This window comes from Uloborus diversus, chromosome 1, assembly GCF_026930045.1.
Source record: "Uloborus diversus isolate 005 chromosome 1, Udiv.v.3.1, whole genome shotgun sequence".
In the NCBI taxonomy this organism is placed as follows: domain Eukaryota; kingdom Metazoa; phylum Arthropoda; class Arachnida; order Araneae; family Uloboridae; genus Uloborus; species Uloborus diversus.
The window spans coordinates 129,845,136-129,867,311 of NC_072731.1; the positions used below are offsets into that span (position 1 = coordinate 129,845,136).

A 22,176-nucleotide genomic window follows, 5' to 3' on the forward strand; every position below is an offset into this window, starting at 1 on the left:
GGTCAGAACGTTAAATTTTGCCCATAAAAAAACAAATACAAAGATATGAAATGAAGGTGATAAAACAAGGGATATGAAATAAAAATCAGGAATTTATAACAGAAAAGAAAGGTACAGATGTAACTGCTATCTGAGAACTTGGTCTACACTACATAGGGCGATTTTTCAATATGTACGTATATACAGTCAAACCTTGTTCCGACAAACAATAAAGGTCATTGGGGGGGGGGGGGGGAGGAATGGGACATTTTGAGTAGTTTTGTCAGTAGATTTGTTTCAAAAATATGAATAAAACAAGTTAGAAATATTATTTTTGGCAACAATAGTAAAGATTTGGCATTAGAATTAAGTAGAAAAGATATTGTTTTTTAACAAAACAATTGTACAATTTGAAATAAGATGCTCGTGACAAAACGAGACTTATATGAGTCTTGTTCCATCACAGGCATTTTATTGCATACTAGCGGTACCCACACAGCTTTGCCCATAGTAGAAAGTTAAAACGTCAGTTTGTTCCCCCGTATATTTACAAACAATGGATGATGAATTTTTCACCAATATGCTTTGTAATTTTGTTCATCCATGGTATGGTAATTTGCTAGGTAAAATGGGCTAAAAATTGGAATAGAAAAAGAACAATATCAAATTTACGAAAAATCGCTCCGATGTGCTCACCCCTATGCTACAAACTAATTTTGTGCCAAATTTCATGAAAATCGGCCAAATGGTTTAAGCGCTATGCGAGTAACAGACATCCAGACAGACAGAGATTCATACTTTCAGCTTTATTATTACCAAAGAAACGATAGCTAAATAATTTTGTACAAGCTGACCAACTTTTGATGCTATACATAGTTCTTATTTCAAATATTTACTGTTGTTGTCAAAAACAAATTTCTAGATTTGTTTTATTTGTATTTATGAACCAAAAATCTAATGACAAATCTACTTCAAATGTCCCATTCCGTCACATGGAATGGTCCTTATTAGACCTGTGTGCCACCCATGGGTGCAAGTTTGGTGATGTGTCCAAGACGGAAAATATTTTCAGCCCCCCCCCTCACAAGTATGAGTGCTTTAAGGAAAAAAGTTATGTATGAATGTTGTAGATTTTAATTATGTTAGATTTGGAATCTTAATTTGATTTGTATTTTAAGATTTTGACTTTTCTAACAACATGAACCTAGTTTAAATGGTAATATTTAAGCGTTTTGATATAGTAATTCCAAAAACCCAACAGTCGCCAATAACGGGGGGGCCTGGGGGACTCTTCCCTGAAATTTTTTTTAAATGAAGTCCAAAAAACGCAATAGTAGGCAGTAAACGTGTAAAGTATGCAAAAAAAAAAAAAAAAAAAAAAAAAATGCAAATGAAGAAAAAACGAAAGGATGATCAAAAATGCAAGAGAAAAGGCTTAATTTTCAAATAAGAGACGATTAATTCGAAAAATCAGGGAGAATAGCGAGCACCTCCGCGGTCTGCAGTTGGAAATAACAGAGCAACCTAAAAAGAGTCGAACGGCGCAAGTCTAAAAGCCACTCCTTCAAAAGCACGCACACAAAACAAGCCCATGGCGGAAATTCGAGAGAATGTCGATGTAAATTCGTGGTTATGGAATGGTCCAGTAATTAAAGCATATTTTTCAAACACTCAAATATTTTTTTTTAAGTAAAAACTGAAGGAAAGTCATCGAATTTCTTTCCATCTCGGAAATTTTGTCCAAGACGGAAATCCGTCCTAAGAGGAAGGTCTTGCACCCATGGTGCCACCTCAAGAATTGTGGGGCATGTACATAGGTTCTAACAGCAATAGATTTTAGCCTTTGAGATGAGGGACACAGAAGGGAATGCAAGGTAGATAGAATTGAAAACTGGACTGGAGAAGAGAAACATCATAGCGACCTTTAGCAGTAGTTGGGTCGTTGCAAGCTTTTCCAATGAAAGAAAGAGATAAGAGCCCCTTATAAGATTGACAAGGAACACACAACTTCATAAAAGTGTTAAGTATAGAAAATAATCTGAAGCGTGTTTTCCCTTTTCCAAGGCTGTGAATTAGCAGTCGGAATCGAATCAGATCGTCCACAAAAGTGAAGAGTAATTTATTTATTTCTCATTGACAACTAGGGCAACACTTTTTCTTCAATAGAAACAAACATTATAGGAAGTAAAACGAGAGTTAAAAATGGTATTGAAAAATCAAACAAAGTATTTTAGAATGAATTTAAAAAAAAAAATAGCCAATCATCCAAAACTACCTTTTATCAGATGTCTTTTCATCAAAAGCATCGAAAAAGAGGTTCCTTGAAACCTAGAAGCACCTCTATGCAGCAATCTGCTAATTTTGTGTGTCAAAAGGTTGTTGATTAACATTTATGTCTCCGCAAAAAGGTATTTATTTATTACGGTATATGAGTCTGATTAAAAATAACAAATTATGAACTAATTTATTAAGTCCCTAATTTTTATAAACCAATAGTTAATTCTAAATTTTAAAACCATGCCAGTCAAGAAGTTGCTCTGACTATGAGGACAATTTGTAGACAGTCCTAAAGGTGGCATAGTAATGAGGTTTGACTGTATATCAAATGTTATTCTATATATCTATTTTCAAGATTTTTAAAGGAAAAAATAGCTGCCCAAATCACTATTCTTTCACTAAATGACATCAGGTGACAGAACCAAATGTAGTTAATTGGTTGTAAACTCATACTAAACGGCTTCTGACATAGCTGCGCATATTTATAGCAGTTTTACAAACCACATTCCAACCTTAACTCAAAATGGCCAGCTTTGTAGCATTTTTTCTCTTTTGAGTTAATTCTAGATTTGTGAGCATTATTTGCAATTAGGAGTATATACATGATTATCTATACACACATACAAAACAAAGAAAAAAAACATAATAACAATGTATAAGAATGAGAAAAGAAAAAAAAAATCACATTTTTGATTTGTATAACCTTGGGACTAGAGTTTCTTTCTCTAACCACAATGTTTGCAATAATTAAGAGTAGCAGATTCATCCGTCAAACATGAGCGCATAAAAAATTTAAACGAATCTCTTAAGAAAAATAAATCACAAAAGTTCTTACTCTTTTTAGCACTTAAATAAAAATTTAAAAGGTCAAGTCTTCATCAATGCAGCAACAATGAAATGTTTCTACATAGTACGGGTTAAGGTATTCTCTTTTTGATATCTGTTTATTTTTTTTTACGAGTATCACTTGACAAAAAGATTGGAAACTGTATTCATAGAGCGGAATATATATTTAGTCTAGTCAACTCTCTCAAAACATTTAATGAAATGCAGTTTAAAAGTTAACATATTTCAGTTTATTAATTGTATTATTCTGTTATTTTTAGTGAAAAATTATGATCATATTTTAAAACTTATGCAGAACTTATATCAGATTAGACTATCTACCCAAGAGCGATGGTGCACCCCCCCCTTCCCCAATATTACTAAGACCTTTCCAAAAAGAAAAAATATCACTAGAAATAATCCCCTAAAGATTTCATTGGCACAGTTTGAGCCATGTGTCCCCCTCTGAAGAGAACAATTCCTTATACATAAATATTTCTTAGGAAAAAAAATGATATAAAAAAATTTGTCCAAATAAATCACTTTGTAAAAAATTTTTTTAACGCTATCATTTGAGTATTTTGCTTACTTTTAGCACAGAATTTCTAAGCAGCAATTGTTTGATTCATTAATAATAATAATACGCTCTCTTGTTCTTTTCCCCCCAGTGTGACCACATGGCTCAGCTCTAGATTACAACTCAACTTAAAAGTTTTGTCCCGAGTTGAAATGCAAAAGGGATGGAAAAAAAATTATATATAAGAATTTAACACTCAAAAAGCATTTTACTTGGGTCATGCCAAAATATTACTGTATTAAAACAGGACTAAATTAAAAACAAAGGCTTTCTTTGAAGGCATTATACTTCCAAAAGAATCATTTATGTCACCATTAATATCCCTTTCTCACCATCACAATCCATGTCTAGATAAGCGGCTGAAGCTTGTTAAGAACAAAACTGTCCTTTCTGAGATTACTCTTCAAATTATGAAGATAAACTTCAGCCAAGAGAATTCTTTCAATATTCAGTTGCTTTAAATTAAAAACTAAAAAGAAGAGTTAGGGCTGGGCAAGGTATTATCAATGTTCATTCAAAATTTAAAAAACTGGTTTTGAAGTAACGCAACAATGTAATTCTCACCCTTGGCATCGATTTTTACTTTCTTCTATATCTAATATATAGAAGAAAATATTGGATTCGTGCAAATTTTCCAATTTTGACGGATTTAAATGTTTTGAGGTGTGCTGAGTCCATTTTGACCATTTTGGAAAATGGGTCCATCTGTAAAGGGGGGGGGGGGGGCGTGTGTCATGTATATGTGTGACCTGTTTTTTGTGGCCGCTCTACAGCATGAAATCGAACGAAATTTGGTACACATATGTGTGCCTATGTGAACTTGTGCCCATTGGATTTTGGCACGAATTACTCCAAGGGGGGTGGAGTAATGGGACATTTTTTGAGTTATGCTTGCCTGCTATTCCCCAGGAAGTAACTGGTCGAATCAAACAAAATTTGGTCCATATGTTGCCCCTAACAGGTACAGGTGTTGATTCAATTTCGGTGTCCAATTTCGGTCAACCGGGTTTGAGCTATAGAACGTTTTTTGTTGTCAATTGTGAGTGCTGTATCTCAAGAAATAATGAACAGAACCAGACAAAAATTTATTGACAAGTAGCCCTTAGAGGGTATAAGAGCTGATTCTATTTTGGTGTCAATAGCTGAAAAGAGGGTGGGGCAATCGAACATTCTTTGTTTTCCATTGTGAGTGTCATATCTCAAGAAGTAATGCTACATTCTGGATGAAATTTGGAATAAATGTCAATCCTTATGTAAACAGGCGTTGGTTCAATTTTGGCCCCAATCTAAGTAAAGTTCAAACAAATATTTTCCAAATGCAGGTAAGCTCCTTGAAACCTAATGTTTGAACTGCTGAAAATATTGAGCAGTTAATAGAAAAAAGAATAATAAAAACTGCACGCAAATTTGAAATGTTGATTAAATTTAACCAATTTTGGTTTAAGATGTAGTTAATTTTTTTCTTGATTTCAGTGAAATATATTATTATTATTATTTTTTTATTGTGATAGATCAAACATTATGTTATAAATTCAATGATGCATCAAAACACAGAAATTTGTACATTACCCAGCTCTAACATTATGTGAATTTTAGACACTGACTGACCCGTAAAAATGCGACAATGATTGCCGATATAAATGAAAATTAAAAGAAAATGACCGGAATGCATTTGGGTAAAACCTCCAAGCCGTGTGCGAAATGTGCCCAGCTTGCAAGATGTGTATGAAACTCTGTCCACATTGAAAGAACATTTCTGATGTAGTCCTTTCGTGAGATCAAACTAAGATACCTAAAAGAGTAAGAAACAGCTACTGAAGGAATTGGCAATCACAAGGTGCGGGGAAGTCACCCCCTTGATCTGTTCCATCAGCATCATAGCAGAGATGGTGTAAATGGCCCATCCTGATGAGACCTTGAGGTACTCTATTACCATCTATAAGAAATACATTAGGCTCATGGTTATTTGCTGATGTAACAAGATAATTTAAACTTTTTTTTATTAGCACAACTTTTCAATGGCAATAGAAGCTCTAGTACCATATTTTTTCTGCAATGATATAACTTAATATTTGCCATAATTATACTGTAACGGACCCGGTGCGGCTTCCAACTCTCTTGAAAGGACGACTTAGTTCTTGATTAAAAATAAAGGAGATTTATTTACACTATGTACAGGAAAGAGCGTCAACAACTGCTAAATTAATCATCAGCAATTAAGCAAATATCACACAACACCGTAAAGTCAACGGTTACACACGTATTTACTTCCAAATACGAAAAACAACACAACGAAATACCTCGCAATAAACAGAGCTAATACACTCTCAGTACAAATTCTCAATCGAAACTGAACTCTTTCTCATGCATAACGCTTTTTATACACACCGAAAGAGAACTCTCAAATATTCCACAAGATTCCAAATGCTTCTCGAAAATAGTAGACCGTTATTTTATTTCTTCTTTTTATTCATTCACGAATCTTATCAATGAAAAATAGGGGGCTCATATACTCCAACCGAATGTATAGGGGCTGTATATTCATTACGGGAAACTATTTACAGGTTACGTTTACTACAATAATTACTATTTACAGAATTTGTAACAATACTTTGTCAGAAAGCAAAATCTGCTCACACAGTTATCATACCGATGGGGTAAACTGTTAATTTATTCTCAAACACTTCATTTAAAACTAACCATATTTATGTTAAAATCTCTTTTTTTGACATTGTTGGGTCTTGTAGACATAAGCACTAAGTTAAGACATTTGAATCAGGCCGAAAATATCCTTTGAAACGTAAGGTCTGTGATTGTTGTCATGTTGCCCAAACAAATTGGCATGTTAGCGCTTATAAGTATTGAGTTGTACATGAGGCCTTAATTGGAATTTGTTGAAATAAAAAAAAGAGTGCATCTGAAGATGAAACAAGCAAAGAAAATCTGGGTGCTCAGTAGACCAAAATAATACAGACGAACACGCGAATGCCGTTCTCAGAAAAATTGTTAAGTTTGTGCAGAAAATTTTGATATTTTTTAAACAGATTTCTATAATATTACCTTTTTTTTGATCAGCAACAAATTCTGATCTCCAATTTCGTAGTACCCCAATGAATAATATTATAAAAAGAGTAAACATAATTAAAAAAGCGTTTTGGTTGCACAACAGCTCTATACTAACTTCCAACTTTACATTTTTTTCTGTTGGCCACGATATAAGACTCAGGTAGAGTACCGCGTTTTTTTGCAGAAAATTTTTAAGAACTCACTTGAGTTCGGAAACAGTTTTAAATTTCATCTAGGTCTAGCTGCTCAGTGGCATTAAATATGCATACGAAGCTCAGGCTGATGTGCTATCTGATTTACTGTTAGTAAGATAAAAAATCTGGGGCGAATATTTAGTATCTCTCTGCTTGCTCAGAAACATTCTCTGGAGCACACCCCTTCTCATCCAGGCATACAAGAGTTGCCTATCATTTTGCTCAAGACTGCATTCACGTTTTACATGGTCTTGAATGTAGCCAAAGGATCCACAAATTAATTTTTATAGAGGCAAAAATAAAGACATGGGATACAGCGTGCATTTTAGTTGTTTCCTGACAAGCAGGACATATCGAAGAGTTACAATATTAAAATACCAATTGGGACTCACCCTGGGCGGCTATGTCTTGACGTGCTCCCCTTCCTCTTCCCACCCATCAGAGTCGTATTCGCTGCCGGACTGTGAGTCTGAGTCCGAGTATTCCACAGCTACCCTCCTGGCGAGGATGGAGGCCACGTCATGCAGGGGAGCCGCCTTCTCTACCTCCTTTTGCTTGATGTCCTCCACCCGACGAAGCTTGATGCCTGCAAGGAAGAGGATCACATAACTTTCAAACTGAGGCAGTGGATAGGAGTTACTGTCCGACCATGGTTGCCATGGAATCTGCAAATGGACAGTCAAGACGATTTCGGGATTTTTAGCTCACTATCAATTTTTGTAGACGTATTAAATCAACATTCTATTTTAGTGGAAGAGAGCTCATTCTATTCAGTGGAAGTTTTTTTTTTAAATCGAATTTTCATAAAAGAAAATTAGAGCAAACTAAATTTAAGTTTCAAATTGCAATGTCATCCTATTTTGCATTTGATTATTTTTAGGGGGGGGGGGGAGAATGAAAAAAAAAGTCAAATGAAACATCTGTTATTTAGTTCAATTAGATTTGAACTGTGTTCAGGTAAGGTAATTTTGAACAATGGCAACCCAAAAACATGCAAAAAGATTGTTTTAATATTTCGCAAGTCCATTTTGGCAAAAAACAGATAAAAAAGACTTAAAATACAATGAAATAGTCTTTACTCATACAATATTCATTCATTTTAACATTCTATTTCATGAGTAAATGAAATTCAAGTCTAAAATGAGGACTTTTGTACAGTGCCGATTTTTTATATCTTTTTGTGAATAACCCAATTTTCAAAATAATTTTATGTGAAGGCAGCAATTTTAACGTATGATATTTGTGAAAGTACTTATACAATTTTTGTAATGCTATCGAAAATGGTAGTAAGAAGCGCGGGAAGCTTACAAACTTTTTTTTTTTTCGGAACAGAGACAGCCTTGTGGGAAATATAATTGAGATATTATTTTTAATTACAAATAAAGTCCCCTGGCATTTCTTGGCCCCAGGGAAAACATGCGCTCACTCCCCTCTTCACGTGTATCATTAGTGGTCAGTTCAGCCTGAGAGGGAGGCTGACAGCAGATAAAAAATTTTGTTGCCTAACTTTAATGCTAGGTTCTGAATTTTGCGAAAAAACTTGATAACTGAAATCGAAAGTCTCCTGCAAATAGTGTTTTAAACAGAACATCAACAATTGTAGATGAATCTCTTCGTTTTTCATTTTCATAATTTTGTTCCTTTATGCACATGTGACTTTTTATTTAGCTAAGAAATATGGGAAAGTGGATTCCCAACCCCTTAAGAATTCTATCTAGAAGAGAGGACGATTTTCACTCAGGTTGGCTTTTTTTTTGCTAATACCACGAAGCAGTTTGGCACTTTTTTCTAAATTTTACCTACTTCCATTTTAAGCTCTCTTCCAGAAAAAGACTTTAAAAACTTTAAAAAAAATCATGCTAGAGCGATGTTTTTTCTTTTTGCATCCACTTACAAGTGTCAACAGACGTTTTTAAAATTGAAGTACATTAAATCTAAATAAAGATCTTCTTTATCAGACGAACATTTAAAATCCCTCTTAATGATTGGAAGTACAAAGTTTGTCCCTGAATGGAGTGAAATTTTAAGTGGTAAACAAACGCAATCTTCCCATTAATCTTTTATCTTTTTAAAATTTTTTAAAAGCTGTACACGTGTTGTGTTCTCATTTATTTCTAAGTTTTTAATCATCATTAATTCAATGAAATAAATTTGTAGTACATTGCAATAATTTTGTCTTGTACCAACCACTCATTAGCCTTTAAAAAAAAAAAAACTTCATTTTATTTTGTGACAAAGAATACTTTTTATTTCAGTTTTCTGAACTATTCTAAATTTTACAAGACTCCCTATTGTTATATTATAAGATCTTTAAGGGAACTGGAAATATAATTTAATTTAGCTAACAGCAAATAGGTATAAGAAAATATAACTTAGTAGCAAGCCCAGAAATTTTCTAAAACCACCCTTGAGAGCTTAGTTAAAAAATGATATGTATATATTCGCGATGCATGGAGGGGGGGGGGGGGGAGCGGCACTAAATCATAGACCATCTGATCTAAAATATTGTTGGACTGGCCCACTTCACCTCCAAAAATTTGAAATGCGGCCCACGAGCGAAAAAGGTTGGAGAACCCCTGTTCTAGAGTCTTCAGGATTTTTCCGTAAAAAAGTGGTTTAAATAAAACGTATGTTTCTTTATTTAATACATCAGAAATTCGGGTATTCCGAAACAATATTTTAAGATTGCATTTTTTTACATTTTACAGAAAAATATTACGTTTTGCCATTTTTCTGTAAGTTATTATTTCTTTAGATTTCACAATGTGAATAGTTCCTTCTTTTTGACTTTCGTCACAAAAATAAAATTTACGGAGCCTTTTTTGAAAAATTGGGGTGTGTAGGTGTAGTCCCCTGTGGAAACAGTCCTCGATGAAGAAAGTGCGAGAGAGTAAATTCTTTTGTTTTCCTCATTATCGATTCGAACTAAAGAAAAGAAAAGGAAAATGTTTTTTCTGAAGTGTAATAAAATTTAGACACACGGCAGTGTGTCAGCCAAGTTCGGAAATCAGGCGACACATCTGCCAGTGTGTATCTTACGCAAACCATTTCAAGCTACCTTTGACTCCCTCATTTCTCAAAAGCTATTAAATCTACGTGCTTGAAATGATTTACGTCTAATAGAGCTCCCAAGCAGACCTATAATCCTAAATTTCAGGAATTTCCCTCTTATAGTTATGGAATTATTACTATCTGAAAAGGGTCATTTTTTACACTGACTCAGTCATTCACTTATCAAAATGTTTACGAACTTCCAAGTGTCTCATATACTTGAAATTTGTCATTAAGATAGATTTTCATGCATATGTAAAGGGAAAAATCTAAAAAGTCAAAAAACTACATTAAAAAAGCAAAAACTATGCTATTTTTTTATGAGCATCACGGCGTAATCACTTCACCGCGCGATTGCAAAATATTTCGCCAAAATAAATCAAAATAAATGGGCTCGTAAAACGTTGCCAAAACAAGGTTGTTGAAGTTTTAAATCAACAATTTAATTTCCAACCAAAATGGGGCTTGAAAAAATACTTTAAGTTCCGCTAAAATGAAAAATGATCCATCAAGTAATTAAAATTGCAAATTTAGAGTTCAGTCTTTAAAATTAAAAATAACGGCTTTTAAAATTTTATAAAAACTTTAGATCTCAATTAAATGCAAAATTTTACAGGAGGAGCAAAAATGGCAGCAATAATTTCAACAATTGAGAAATATTTTTGCAAATTCCGCATATTTCACGATCTACTTTATGATAATCCCCCCGAACAATAAAGAAATTCCAGATAGATTTTGAGATGAGTCTAAGCAATTTTCCTAATTGTCGACAAATTTAAAGAAGCCAAAGACCAAGAGCTAATGTACATTGGCCTTGCTGATAAATGGGGAAACAAATGATTATTGCCCAAAATTGGCGATCGCACCAAGTCCCCAGTTATCAAAATATCTTCATAACTTCTAATAAAAAGAAACCGCAAACCAATGCACCGTAACAGCAGGAAAAAAAAGGAAATCATATTTGTAATATACGTTTTGCATTTATAACTGTCTAAATTAGAACATAACCTTTGATTTAGCTTTTAAAAAAGTAATGATATCCAAACAAAACATAAATGAAAATGAAGCCAAGTTCGGTTGAAATGAGGTGCGGAAAAGAGGGTGTCACCGGCAAAAAAGTTCAGATCTAAACAGTTACCAATTTCCATAGCAGTTCCTTATAGGTTTTTCTATGTGCTTTAATTCATTTAGAAAACAATTTTTTACTTTCTTTGATATTGGATTTAAAACTTGGCAAGTTTGAAAAAAAGAATAAGAAAAATAGTGATGACTAAAACTTACCGCAAGTTTAAAATCTATTATCAAAGAAAGTAAAAAATTGTTTTCTAAATGAATTAAAGAATGTGGAAAAACCCAACTTCTATAAGGAACTGCTATGGAACTTGGTAACTGTTTAGATCTGAACTTTTTTTGCCGGTGACAACCTCTTTTCCGCACCTCATTTCAACCGAACTTGGCTCCTTTTTCACATTTATGTTTTCTTGGGATATCCTTTAGTTTGTACATTTTTATATCATTCAGTGCATTAATTGCATTTCTACATTTACAACAACTCTTACAATGGTATAGAACTGACCTCTCCCTTATACATCCTACTCGTTCTATTTAAATTTTATTACCACATCTGAAATTGAGGTTTTTCATAATTTTTCATGTCAAGACAGGAGATTACATTCTACGACTATCGTTTGACATTAACAATAAAAGTATTAGATTTGGAATACCGCATAATTCAACTAGGGATGTACCAAGTAATCAGCAGTAATTTGTTATGGGCCATAACCGTCCAAATTTTGCCGATTCATTGGCGGGAAAATATTTTTCAAATAAATTTTAATAACTTTTAAATCTTTAAGAATTTTGAAGCTTGAAACCAAGATGAATAAATTTATTAACAATGAATGAACGTGATTTTCTGCAACATAAGTATAACATGTAGCATGAAAGTATACTGAAGAAAGAAAAATAATACAAAATCAGCGTAAAACTCATTGAAATATGTAAATTAATCTGCACAGCTGAAGTTCATGTAACACTATTATGAAAAATTTAGGCAAGGTACTTTATAATAGTATTGCAAAAACATGAGTTTTTCAGGATTGTCAGGACAAAAAGTATTTTTTACTGGTTCTTAAAAAATTCCTCCTACACAAAATAAGCCTTCACTTTATCATTTCACTTATCATTTGATTTTTTTAAAAAACTTCATGTACATATTTTAAGTTTTCAGTCAAAAATTGATGGCTGAAGTAAAGTTATTTTTGTTAATTTAATTGTATTCTGTTTTGAAGAAATACGCGCATTTTTGATGTTGCAACATGCTTTATATGTCAATACTTTTCTGTATCTTTAGCTTCATTGCTTATCTTATAACTTGTTTTCCAAGAATAAAAGTCTTGGATTTAGTAGATACTAAAAACAAAAAAGTAGCTACTATGTTAAAAACGCCTGCTGAACACTGACAACTAGTAACTAAATATTTTAATTTTCATGTTTAGTTAACATATGTAACTTCATTAAAAATAATAAGAAAATTTGGTCCCAGAGATTGGACAAAGTTTTGAAGTATTCTGTAAAAAAAAGGAGGGAAATAAACAGTAATGGAAAAAATTAGTATTAAATATCATCATCATCATTAATTGGTCAATTATGAACAGCTGATTGATCAGTGCTCGACCTATTTGCTTATCGGCACACCCCTAAATTAAACTATGGATTAATTGTTATCACGGGTATTTTTTTTATGCACATCATTTCACAAAAGCATAATACACGAATTCAAAAACAAATTAAAATCATTTCTTTCAATGAAAAAATAACCTTTTTACTTCTTACCATTTTGATCGAGGAAACAATTTGAATTTTGGATCTCCGACAGGAAAAATTTTTCAACAAAAATGCCTTCTGGCCAATTTTGATGAAAAAAATATCAAACAGCACTTTCTTCAAACTTACGCCCCATAAATTCATCATATCAACTTTTCGAACAGCAATAACCAAAATCATCTGCTGTACTCTGATGAGTCAAGCTAGAAATGATCAAATGATCAAAGACTGCATTCCGGCAAGTTTCCTGTGACAAAACCCTTTTCGTATAATTGATGCCATCTGGCGAAGGGTTGATGAGGTTTCTTCGTTTACTTGCAGATGCCGACCCCTAAGGACCACTCTGCTCATGTCTGAGCAGAGGGAATCGCTGAGTGGGGGGGGGGGGGGGTGGCCCTTGACGGATAGATTACACATCCCTTATTCTGTTTTGAAAATTCCCGATAGTCTGTCGCCTATGGCTTTTTTTTTACAACCTCCTCTATCTGTTTCACATTGTATCTCTTTTGCTGCACAGACAGACCAGTTCAGTCTCTCTGTTTCTTCACGACACGGCAATACCCCGGGCTCCCGTCGAGAGGATGTTATCCGTACACAATTGCCCAGGAAATTGCTGTAGAAACCTTTCTTTTTTGGAAGTAACAAGTAACAAATTTTAGCAACATTGAACAAACATGTGATTGAAAGAAAATTTTTAGCAAATCATTTTTTTTTGCATTGAAATTTTTTTGAAATTCCCCGACAGAGCTAGGAATTTTCCCCAATTGAAGGGGGGGGGGGGAGGGGGGGGGGGGGGGCAAGAGTTCTCCGACAGAGGGGCAGTTGCCCCCTTGCACCCTGTCTCATGTCAGACCTTGCCCATCATTAACCTTGCTAAGTTCCGGTCAGTCTTTTAGGTTTTTTTAAAACACATTTGAAAAGTCAAAGACAACTAGAATGTTGTGGCCAACACGAAACTTTTTTCGAAATCTTTCTTAAGAATTCTGATTCCTCCCTATGCTTGACAAAAAAGCAATATTCCCAGCAAAAAAAAAAAAAAAAAGCACACAAAACACTTGACAACCAACCCAATTTCCAAATTATCGTAAAGGCAAAGCAAAGAGCGAAACTTGAAAAATATTTTTAAAGCCTTGCTTAAAGTAATTACAAATATTTTATTTGTTAACAAATGCAAGATAGCAACAGTTAAAAATTTTAAATGATTGATTTTCTGGTCATTTTCCAACAATTAAAATCATGGAAAATATGCAGACGACAGTCTATTACGATTGATCTTTCATATTGTTGCATTAATGAAGCTATTTTTATTGGCACAAAAAAAAGCCATTTTTGGAGCGATTGGCGCAAAAACTGAACCAAGGACTATTTACATATAGGTTCACATTTACTCCAAATGTCATCCAGAACGTAGCATTACTTCTTGAGACAAAGCCGGATTTAGGGGAGGGCAGGCGGGGCTACTGCCCCGGGGCCTCCACAACAAAGGGGCCCCCCCACAATAAAATTTTTACAAAATATCCTAACTTTCACAGGTCAGCAAATTTTACGTTTTTTCTCTTCCATAAATTATTATAATAATAATATAATATAAAAAAAATAATAGCAGTAACTTCAGGATGTATTTACTATTAAAGTGCTGATCGAAAATATTGGATATATAGATATATATCAAAGTATCGGATATCTTCGAAAATATGATGATATTTTCGAACCCTGGTTAGGGGCCTCCACTCCTTTGTTGCCCCGAGGCCTCCACACTTCCAAATTCGGCCCTGTCTTGAGATACAGCACTCGCAATGAAAAAGAAAGAATGTTCGATTGCACCACCCCCTTTTCAGCTATTGACGCCAAAATAAAATCAGCTCTTGTACCCTCTAAGGGCTACTTGTTGATAAATTATTGTTTAATTCCCTTCATTATTTCTTCAGGTATAGCAGTCACCCCGTTTGAGCTATTGTAACCAAAATTGAATCAGCACCTGTACATGTTAGGGGACACATGCGGACCAAATTTTGTGTTATTCTGCCAGTTAATTCCTGGGGTATAGCAGGAACACATAACTCAAGAAACGTTCCATTGTTCCAACCCCCTTGGAGGAATTCAAGTCAAAAACCGATGGGTACAAGTTCACATAACGACACATATGTGTGCCAAATTTCATTTAATTTCAAGCAGCAGTTTTAGAGCGGCCACAAAAAAAAAAAAAAAAAAAAAAAAAAAAAAAAAAAAAAAAAAAAAAAAAAAAAAAAAAAAAGGTCACACACACACAGGCAGACATTTTCCAAAACTGGTCAAAATGGACTCAGTACACCTTAAAACATTCAAATCTGTCGAAATTCGAAAATCTGCACGAATCCAAAACTTTTTTCTATATATTAGATGTAGAAGAAAATAAAAAAGAAGTGGAGCAGGTGTTTCTCAGTACCTTCTCTGATGGCTGCCAAAAGGTCACTCCTTCCATCATTGACACCCCCTATTTTCGCCTTGTCCTCAAAATGTTCGCTTAGCTTGCTTACGCTGGAAGTCTCGCTGGCAGATTCCGATGTGATGGACACCACCTCCACATTCTGGCCCTCGGAAGACAGGACCCCGTTCTCCATCACATCCTCTGGGGGCGGCAGGGGAGGTGGAGGTGGAGGGCGAGAGGCTATGACGGGGGGCAGCTCCTCCAGTCCGGGGGGCAAAGGGGGCGGTGGGGGGAGGTCCAGCTCATCGATCGAAGGCTCCTCTATGGTCTTCTCGGGACTGGTCTTGTTGCTCCCGCTACTGTCCTCACTACGCAGAGTGACGCTCTTCGGACTGGTGTTGCCATCTGTATTCTCAACCTCCACTAAATTCTAAGAAAATAAAGCATAGAGGAGGAAATAATTAAGCTAAATGCGGTTCTCCATTCAGAATTATCAAGCATCAAAATTAACTTGCAAACAATTTTCATATTTACAGACATGCAATTTCAATACAAGAGACATTTAGTATCAAATCCCACTCACTCTATCAGGGTGGCGACAGGAATTGTGAAAAAAAGTTCCCCGACTTTTCCCTGATTAAGTTCACCGAATTTCCCTGATTTACGTTACCAATGATGATGGTTTTCTTTTGCTCTACTTGAAATCCATTGTATGTTTGTATAAAATGCAGTATTTTAAACGTTTTAAGTTGTGTAAAGTTGTTGAACTAAAGATATATTTTAAAATGCTACTTTTTTGAATAAAATGGTAAAAAAAAACATATCAAGTCAATTTTTTTGGGAAAAAAACTCCCACAAAACAATATATTAAATTTTTCTACATGGAAATATTATAGAAAATTATAAAAAAAAAAAAAAAAAACTTTATTTTTTTTTTACCAGAAACCACTTAGCGTAAGAATTTTAAGAAACTATTAAAATTACTCTTAAAAACATATGTGTATTTAGGGTAGAACTAAAAAGTAATTGAAATTATTTTGAACTAAGTTTTCAAACAGTATAATTGTTGCAAAAATAACAAGTAATAATGAAAGAATAGAAGTAATGTAGTTATTCTTATATAACAAATTGACATATTTATGCAAAACAGATGAAACCATTTGACATCCATTCATAGGGAGCTTTTCTCTAACCAAGAACACAGGTTTTAATGAATGAATACAGCATTCTAACAATAAAAAAATAAAAATACTTACTTAAGTACACAAGTTAACTCTATTTCAAATGATTTCAGTATGTAACAAAAAAATCTTAGATTGCTTTTGTAACAAACAACTTTGAAATGCAAGGAAAAAAAAGGAAAAAAATAAGCAATTAGTTAATTTTAAAATATATAAAAGAATACAACTTGGTTATAAAATTAAAGAATCACTTAAGTCTGAAGAAAAGAAAACCTTTATAATCTGCGGTGAGAACAAATACTATAACGGAAAAAAACAAACTTTTTTTTGTTGAAAGTTCAATTTTAACAATTAAATTAAAAACACTAAGAAGTAATAACTTTTAAGCTTTTATAGTAATGATTCAAAAACCAAAGATTTCTTCTTGAAATCGTGATTACAGCACGCTAATTACTTCGAGACAATGGAATAAAGACAAAGGAGCTAAGGCATTAATGAAGGCTTCCTCTTTGCCTGTATGGTTGTTTATTTTACATAGCATTGAACGCATAAAAGGGAATTTCAAGCTAGGTAAAATAAACATCCTAACAGACACAGAAACAATCTTACGAAGTTCATTCTGTCTTTAATAAGTAAGATTCAATACTTTGATGTTGAGGAAAAAAGATGCACAAATATGCGGCAGTGTATAATCGTACCTCATTAATTTTACCTTTTTTTTAACAGATAATTGGCGGAAAATGAGTAGGGAATTAGAGTAATTAATTTTGTAAAGCAAAAAAAGATTTTTTTTTCTTCATAAAATCAATTTTCACTGATTTTTTGTTATTTTTTCAAAATTCCCTGATATTTCCCCTGATCTTCCTGATCTGTCGCCACCCTGTCTATGTATTTTCCAAACTTTTTTTTTCATAATGTGAGACGTTTTTGTCTATACTATCATGACACAAAGCAATATGGAATGAATCTGTCTTATTTTGGCGGAAAGCCGCTGCCAAAAACAAGTTTCACTTCCAAACCAGCTTAATCCACCACCTCCTACATAGAAAGTCCTATCACTGGTTTTGTCACGTGACCAAAAGAGTCTGACTCAGAGGAAATTTCCTGATGAAAATCGTAATTTATGTTGCTTAGCATACTGCAGCTATTATTTTGAGAACAGTAGTTCTCTAAACATATTAACATTGATCAAAGGAGAAATCAAAAGTTTATTTTCTAAATTAACGATCTTTTTTTTCTTTAAATTGAGCAAATATATAAGAAAGAACGTAGGAAATAAGAGAATAACAAGATTACAGTAGTCAAAATTTTCAATAAATTGTATCATATCCGCATGATTTTTAAAGACTCTTATTAGATTCGAAAAATGATGTCTTAATTATCAATTATCATAACAAAGTGAACATAAATGAAAAATTTAAATTTTGACTATCATAGACTCATATTTAAACAAGAATGACATACTTTAAATTTTCCCATCCACTATCGTAGAAGCGTTTACATACTTTGTAACACAATGGCTGTCCCAATAAAGTATTCTAAAATAATGTATAATTGAATATGAAATGGGTTCTGCATAAATATGAAAATACACATGGGAATTATGTCAATCATGCGTCACTATCTGCAACAAAGTAATCAAGTGAATATTTTGCGAAACAGAAAGAAATATTTAAAAAAATGTCAGTTGTGAGTGAAATATTTTCTTCCTGCTTACTTTCCTTGGTAACATAAGTTGTATCTTCCAAAATCAATTAAAACAAGGTTTTAGCTTTATTCTTTTAAAATTTTGTGAAATTAGTAGCTGCATTGTATTAAAATTATTGAAATGATGACAAAATATTTAGTGATCAGAATTTCTTTTATGCAAAATGTAAAAAAATATCTAAAATGTTAAAGTTTTGTAAATATTTCTTTCATTGCAAAAATGCAATTTGCAAGAACAAGCCATTGATGGCTTGAAAAAGAAAACAAAAATTCTTACAAGCTTTTATGTTGTAAATTATATCCATTATAGATTATTATTAAAGCTCAAAGATTTTCATCCTTTTTATTCTTCACTACAGTATAATATTACCAAAATGTTTTTATATTTGCATAATTAATTTAACTATAAAAAGGAGTTTTACTAAATCCAGAGTGAACTCTGCTGTATAGTAGCATTAGTGAAAACAAAATGGCAAAGAATTCGAAACTTAATTTGAGATTTGTGCTAGCGTTGCCGAGTGCTGAGAGTGCTAAACAGTCAAATAAGGATTTGACTCAGTCGTTTTCTAGTACATCATCGCTCATTTAGGATAACCACTGATGAGGCCTTTTTGTAGGTAGTGATGCTTAATCCAAGCACTTACCATATTGCCACTGTAAAAACGTACAGGAAAGAACATTATTAGAATAAATTGCTTAGCCAACTCACATTTTTTGCTTCCTTTTACATCACTTAGTTGACTTTACACATTTATGAACACTTTATATTCCAAGAGTTTTCATATTTTTACAGTAATGAAATGCGTCATACTCAAAAGATTTTTTAAAAAACGAAGAGAAACAAAATTGAAGGGCAACTTTTATGGGTTAACTTCTACAACAACATAATTTTGAATATGATCATTTCAATAAGTAACAATTTCAACCTTTTTTCATGATCAAATTTATCTTAGACTTGGAAGCTGTAGAATGAATAAGTTGTTCAGAGACAAAATGGAAGAAAATTGTATCAGAACATAAAAATCAACCATTAAAAAAATAACATGCATAGTAGATATTTTGAAACTATGCTTGCCACTAACACTTTCATTTATTACTGTACAAAATCAGACAATGCAATGTGAACTATTTTTCTTCCTTAGAGAAGAAACACAAAGAGAGATGAATACTCAAATAAATTCTTGATTCGAAATTTTATCATTAGATCGAAAAATTGGGATATAAATCACATTAATTCGGAGCACTTCCGCCAAAAATAAGATCAGGGAAGTATGCTAGATGTACAGCATGCAATTCTGGAGCAGACTGTTAGCTTCTTAAAGCTTTTAAAACTAGAAATGCATGGACTGCAGTGTGCTTTTGAAGTGCCTGGATTTCAATGCCAGGGTATAGTTTAATGAGGAGGTTGGCAAATATGAAAAGTTGGCAACACTGCTTTAATGTCTACATGGCTTTGAAGATATGGTTCTGGAAAGAGTCCAAGTAGGGGGGGGGGAGAAAATAGCTCAATATTTAAGGAACACACACACTTTAGACAGAGGAATACTAGAGCACACAAGGCTTGTAACAAAAGATGAACAAGCCAAGCAATCAGTACCTTCTCTTCTGGACTAGGTGACTTTATTGATGAAACGTCATTAACGACAGTCTCTTCTTTTACAGGTTCTGCCACAGGAGGTGGAGGGGGTGGTGGAAGATTGTCTCTGGTTTGCGAAGATCGGTACCTTCCCGCACCGCTAGAAGGCGTGGTGCCAGCGGACACCGTGGGTGTAGAGGATCCACTAGAGCTGCCTGAACTTGACACAGGGGGTGCTGGAGGCGGCTGCGAGGGACGCATTGAGTTGATCCGATAGATGGCTCTTGAAGGAGTGCCAGCTGGAGAGGCAGATTGCTTTTCTGGAGTTGCTGCCATGTAAGGTGGAGGTGGGTAATGTTGCTGTGGTGAAATTGGATGCTCTGTGTAAGCTGGAGGTGGGGGAGGGTACTGTGGCTTTGTGCCATCAGAATAAGGTGCCTGCTGTCGGTTGAAGTATGGAGCATGGAGCTCCAGGCTGTTGGGTCTTATAGGCTGAGATTCTGGTTGAATGTGGTTTCCCATCCTGGGCACTGCCCCACCATACTGAACAGAATAATAACCACCTGCCTCCACACTCTTCGAGGGGAAGTTCTGCCGATACTTGTCTTTGGATGCATGTGGTGGTCTGCTGCGTTTATGTTTCTTGCACTCTGGTCTTATTCTCTGAGTGATATTCTAGGGGAGAAAAAGAAGGGAAAGTTTCAAAAAATAAGTTCATAAGTTATCTGAAGTTGCAGAATCAAATACAGAGTGGTTAAAATTAAATTGACAGTACTCAGAGGCTTCTAACTCTAGTTCTACTGGACAAATCTGAATAAAACTATAAATATGTATCATGTTATGCAAATTACAAAAAAAAAAAAAAAGATCAACTGAAGGAGGGACAATCATATGCATATAGCATTTTATTATAAAGTTAACAAAATAAATTTTAAATTTAGTGGTACAACCCCAAGCTTTTAAATTTTTACTTTCCAGAGAAATGGCACATGCTTAACTACCCCATGGTAATGAAATCAGAATAGTTCAATCAAAGAATATTGATGCATAAATGTTTAATATGTAAAGGTGGTAAAAAGCCATTAATAATATAAAAATGTTTTGGTTTAGGACCAAAGTTAATTTGTTGCTTTTGGTTACTTCATTGCAATTGATGCTTTGATAAAATACCACTGTGTAGTGAAACCAATGTAATTTTCTTTAAGTGTCTAAATTTCTTTAATTTTTGATGTTGTATACAGTGAGCAAAATGACTAAAAAAAATGAAAACACATTGAGAAACTAAGTTCATTCTACAAAAATCATATAAATATTAAGAATTAGCCATTTTTGGCAGTAGAACCAAAACTTTTTTCTGTGATTGCTTATAAAAAGAAAAGAAAATCTTAAAAGAGTTCTGTCTGATGTATGCATATAATGTTTTATACACAAGTAAACTTTATAAACAAGTAAATATGAAAGCTTCCATTATAAGTTTAAAGCTTAGCAAAGTGAAAACACAAACTGAACTTTAAATAGCATAAAATTATCACCTCTGGTCCTTCCTTTGAGTGAGACAGCTTGAAAATGGATCATTAAAAATATTACTAAATACAACAAAGGTGAATTTTTTCTTAACACATGCACAATGTATTCAAGCTAATTATGGCAATATTCACATTGTAATAACATTAAATTGCAAGTAACAATTTTGTTAACGTAAAAATCTTTTACAAACCATTCTAGAGGAAAATCTACTCTAGCACAAAACCAACTTACTTAAATTATTTGAAATTCATTTGTATAAACTTTTAATGAAAAAATGTACTATCAGACCCGCTTAATTGGCTAACGGATAAACGAATACCCCGCTTATACGAATAAAACCTCTCTGAACCAAATATTTCCCTATAGACGCAATGTTAAAGATCCCCGCTTAATCGAATAATTTCCAGGGAAAATCGAATAATATTAATCAGCTTTCGGAAATATTTTTGCTGAGAAAAATTTTGAACATATTAGAAAGAAATAAGTAAGAACAATCGGCGTTAAAATAGAAAGTAATATTTATCGCCTATAAAGGGCGAGAAAAAAAACATTCATAATTCATCAAAACATTTTCACTTTTCTATCAAATTTCTTTTATGTTCATCATTACAAAAAAAAAAAAAAATATTGAGCAGTCGATAATTAAATTGCAATACACAAATAAATACAGTAAACCCTCGTTTTATGCAAGGGTTATGTTCCATGGAAATGCCGTGTAAATTAAGACTTAATATTAGTGTTAAAATAGGAGTTAAGTTCCGTAGATAAAAAAAAAAAACTTCATTCTAGTGGTGACTAATGCATAATAAGTTTAATGTGTACTTATATCGATTTCCATGCACAACATGCATAAAGAAAACACAAATTAATTTAGAGTTTATAAAAAGGAGCTGGCTATGAGAGTCTTTTGGCAGTCAAGAATTTTTCTCTGTAGTTCTTTGCAGAGCATTAATGCATCCATGATCATTTCCATAATATACTCT

General features: G+C 33.5%; 1 protein-coding gene across 1 annotated transcript in view; it reads right to left on the reverse strand.

Moving 5' to 3' along the window:
- Positions 1-5,471: 5,471 nt before the first annotated feature.
- Positions 5,472-22,176, reverse strand: part of LOC129221263 (actin-binding protein WASF3-like) — a 30,288-nt gene continuing 13,583 nt past the window's right edge. The window contains exons 6-10 of the mRNA XM_054855722.1: positions 21,199-21,225; positions 19,688-20,341; positions 15,221-15,632; positions 7,311-7,504; positions 5,472-5,594 (exon numbers count right to left, since the gene is read on the reverse strand). Of these exons, the coding sequence (XP_054711697.1) occupies positions 7,320-7,504; positions 15,221-15,632; positions 19,688-20,341; positions 21,199-21,225 (1,278 nt within the window). The 3' untranslated portion in view covers positions 5,472-5,594; positions 7,311-7,319. The remainder of the gene's footprint in view (positions 5,595-7,310; positions 7,505-15,220; positions 15,633-19,687; positions 20,342-21,198; positions 21,226-22,176) is intronic.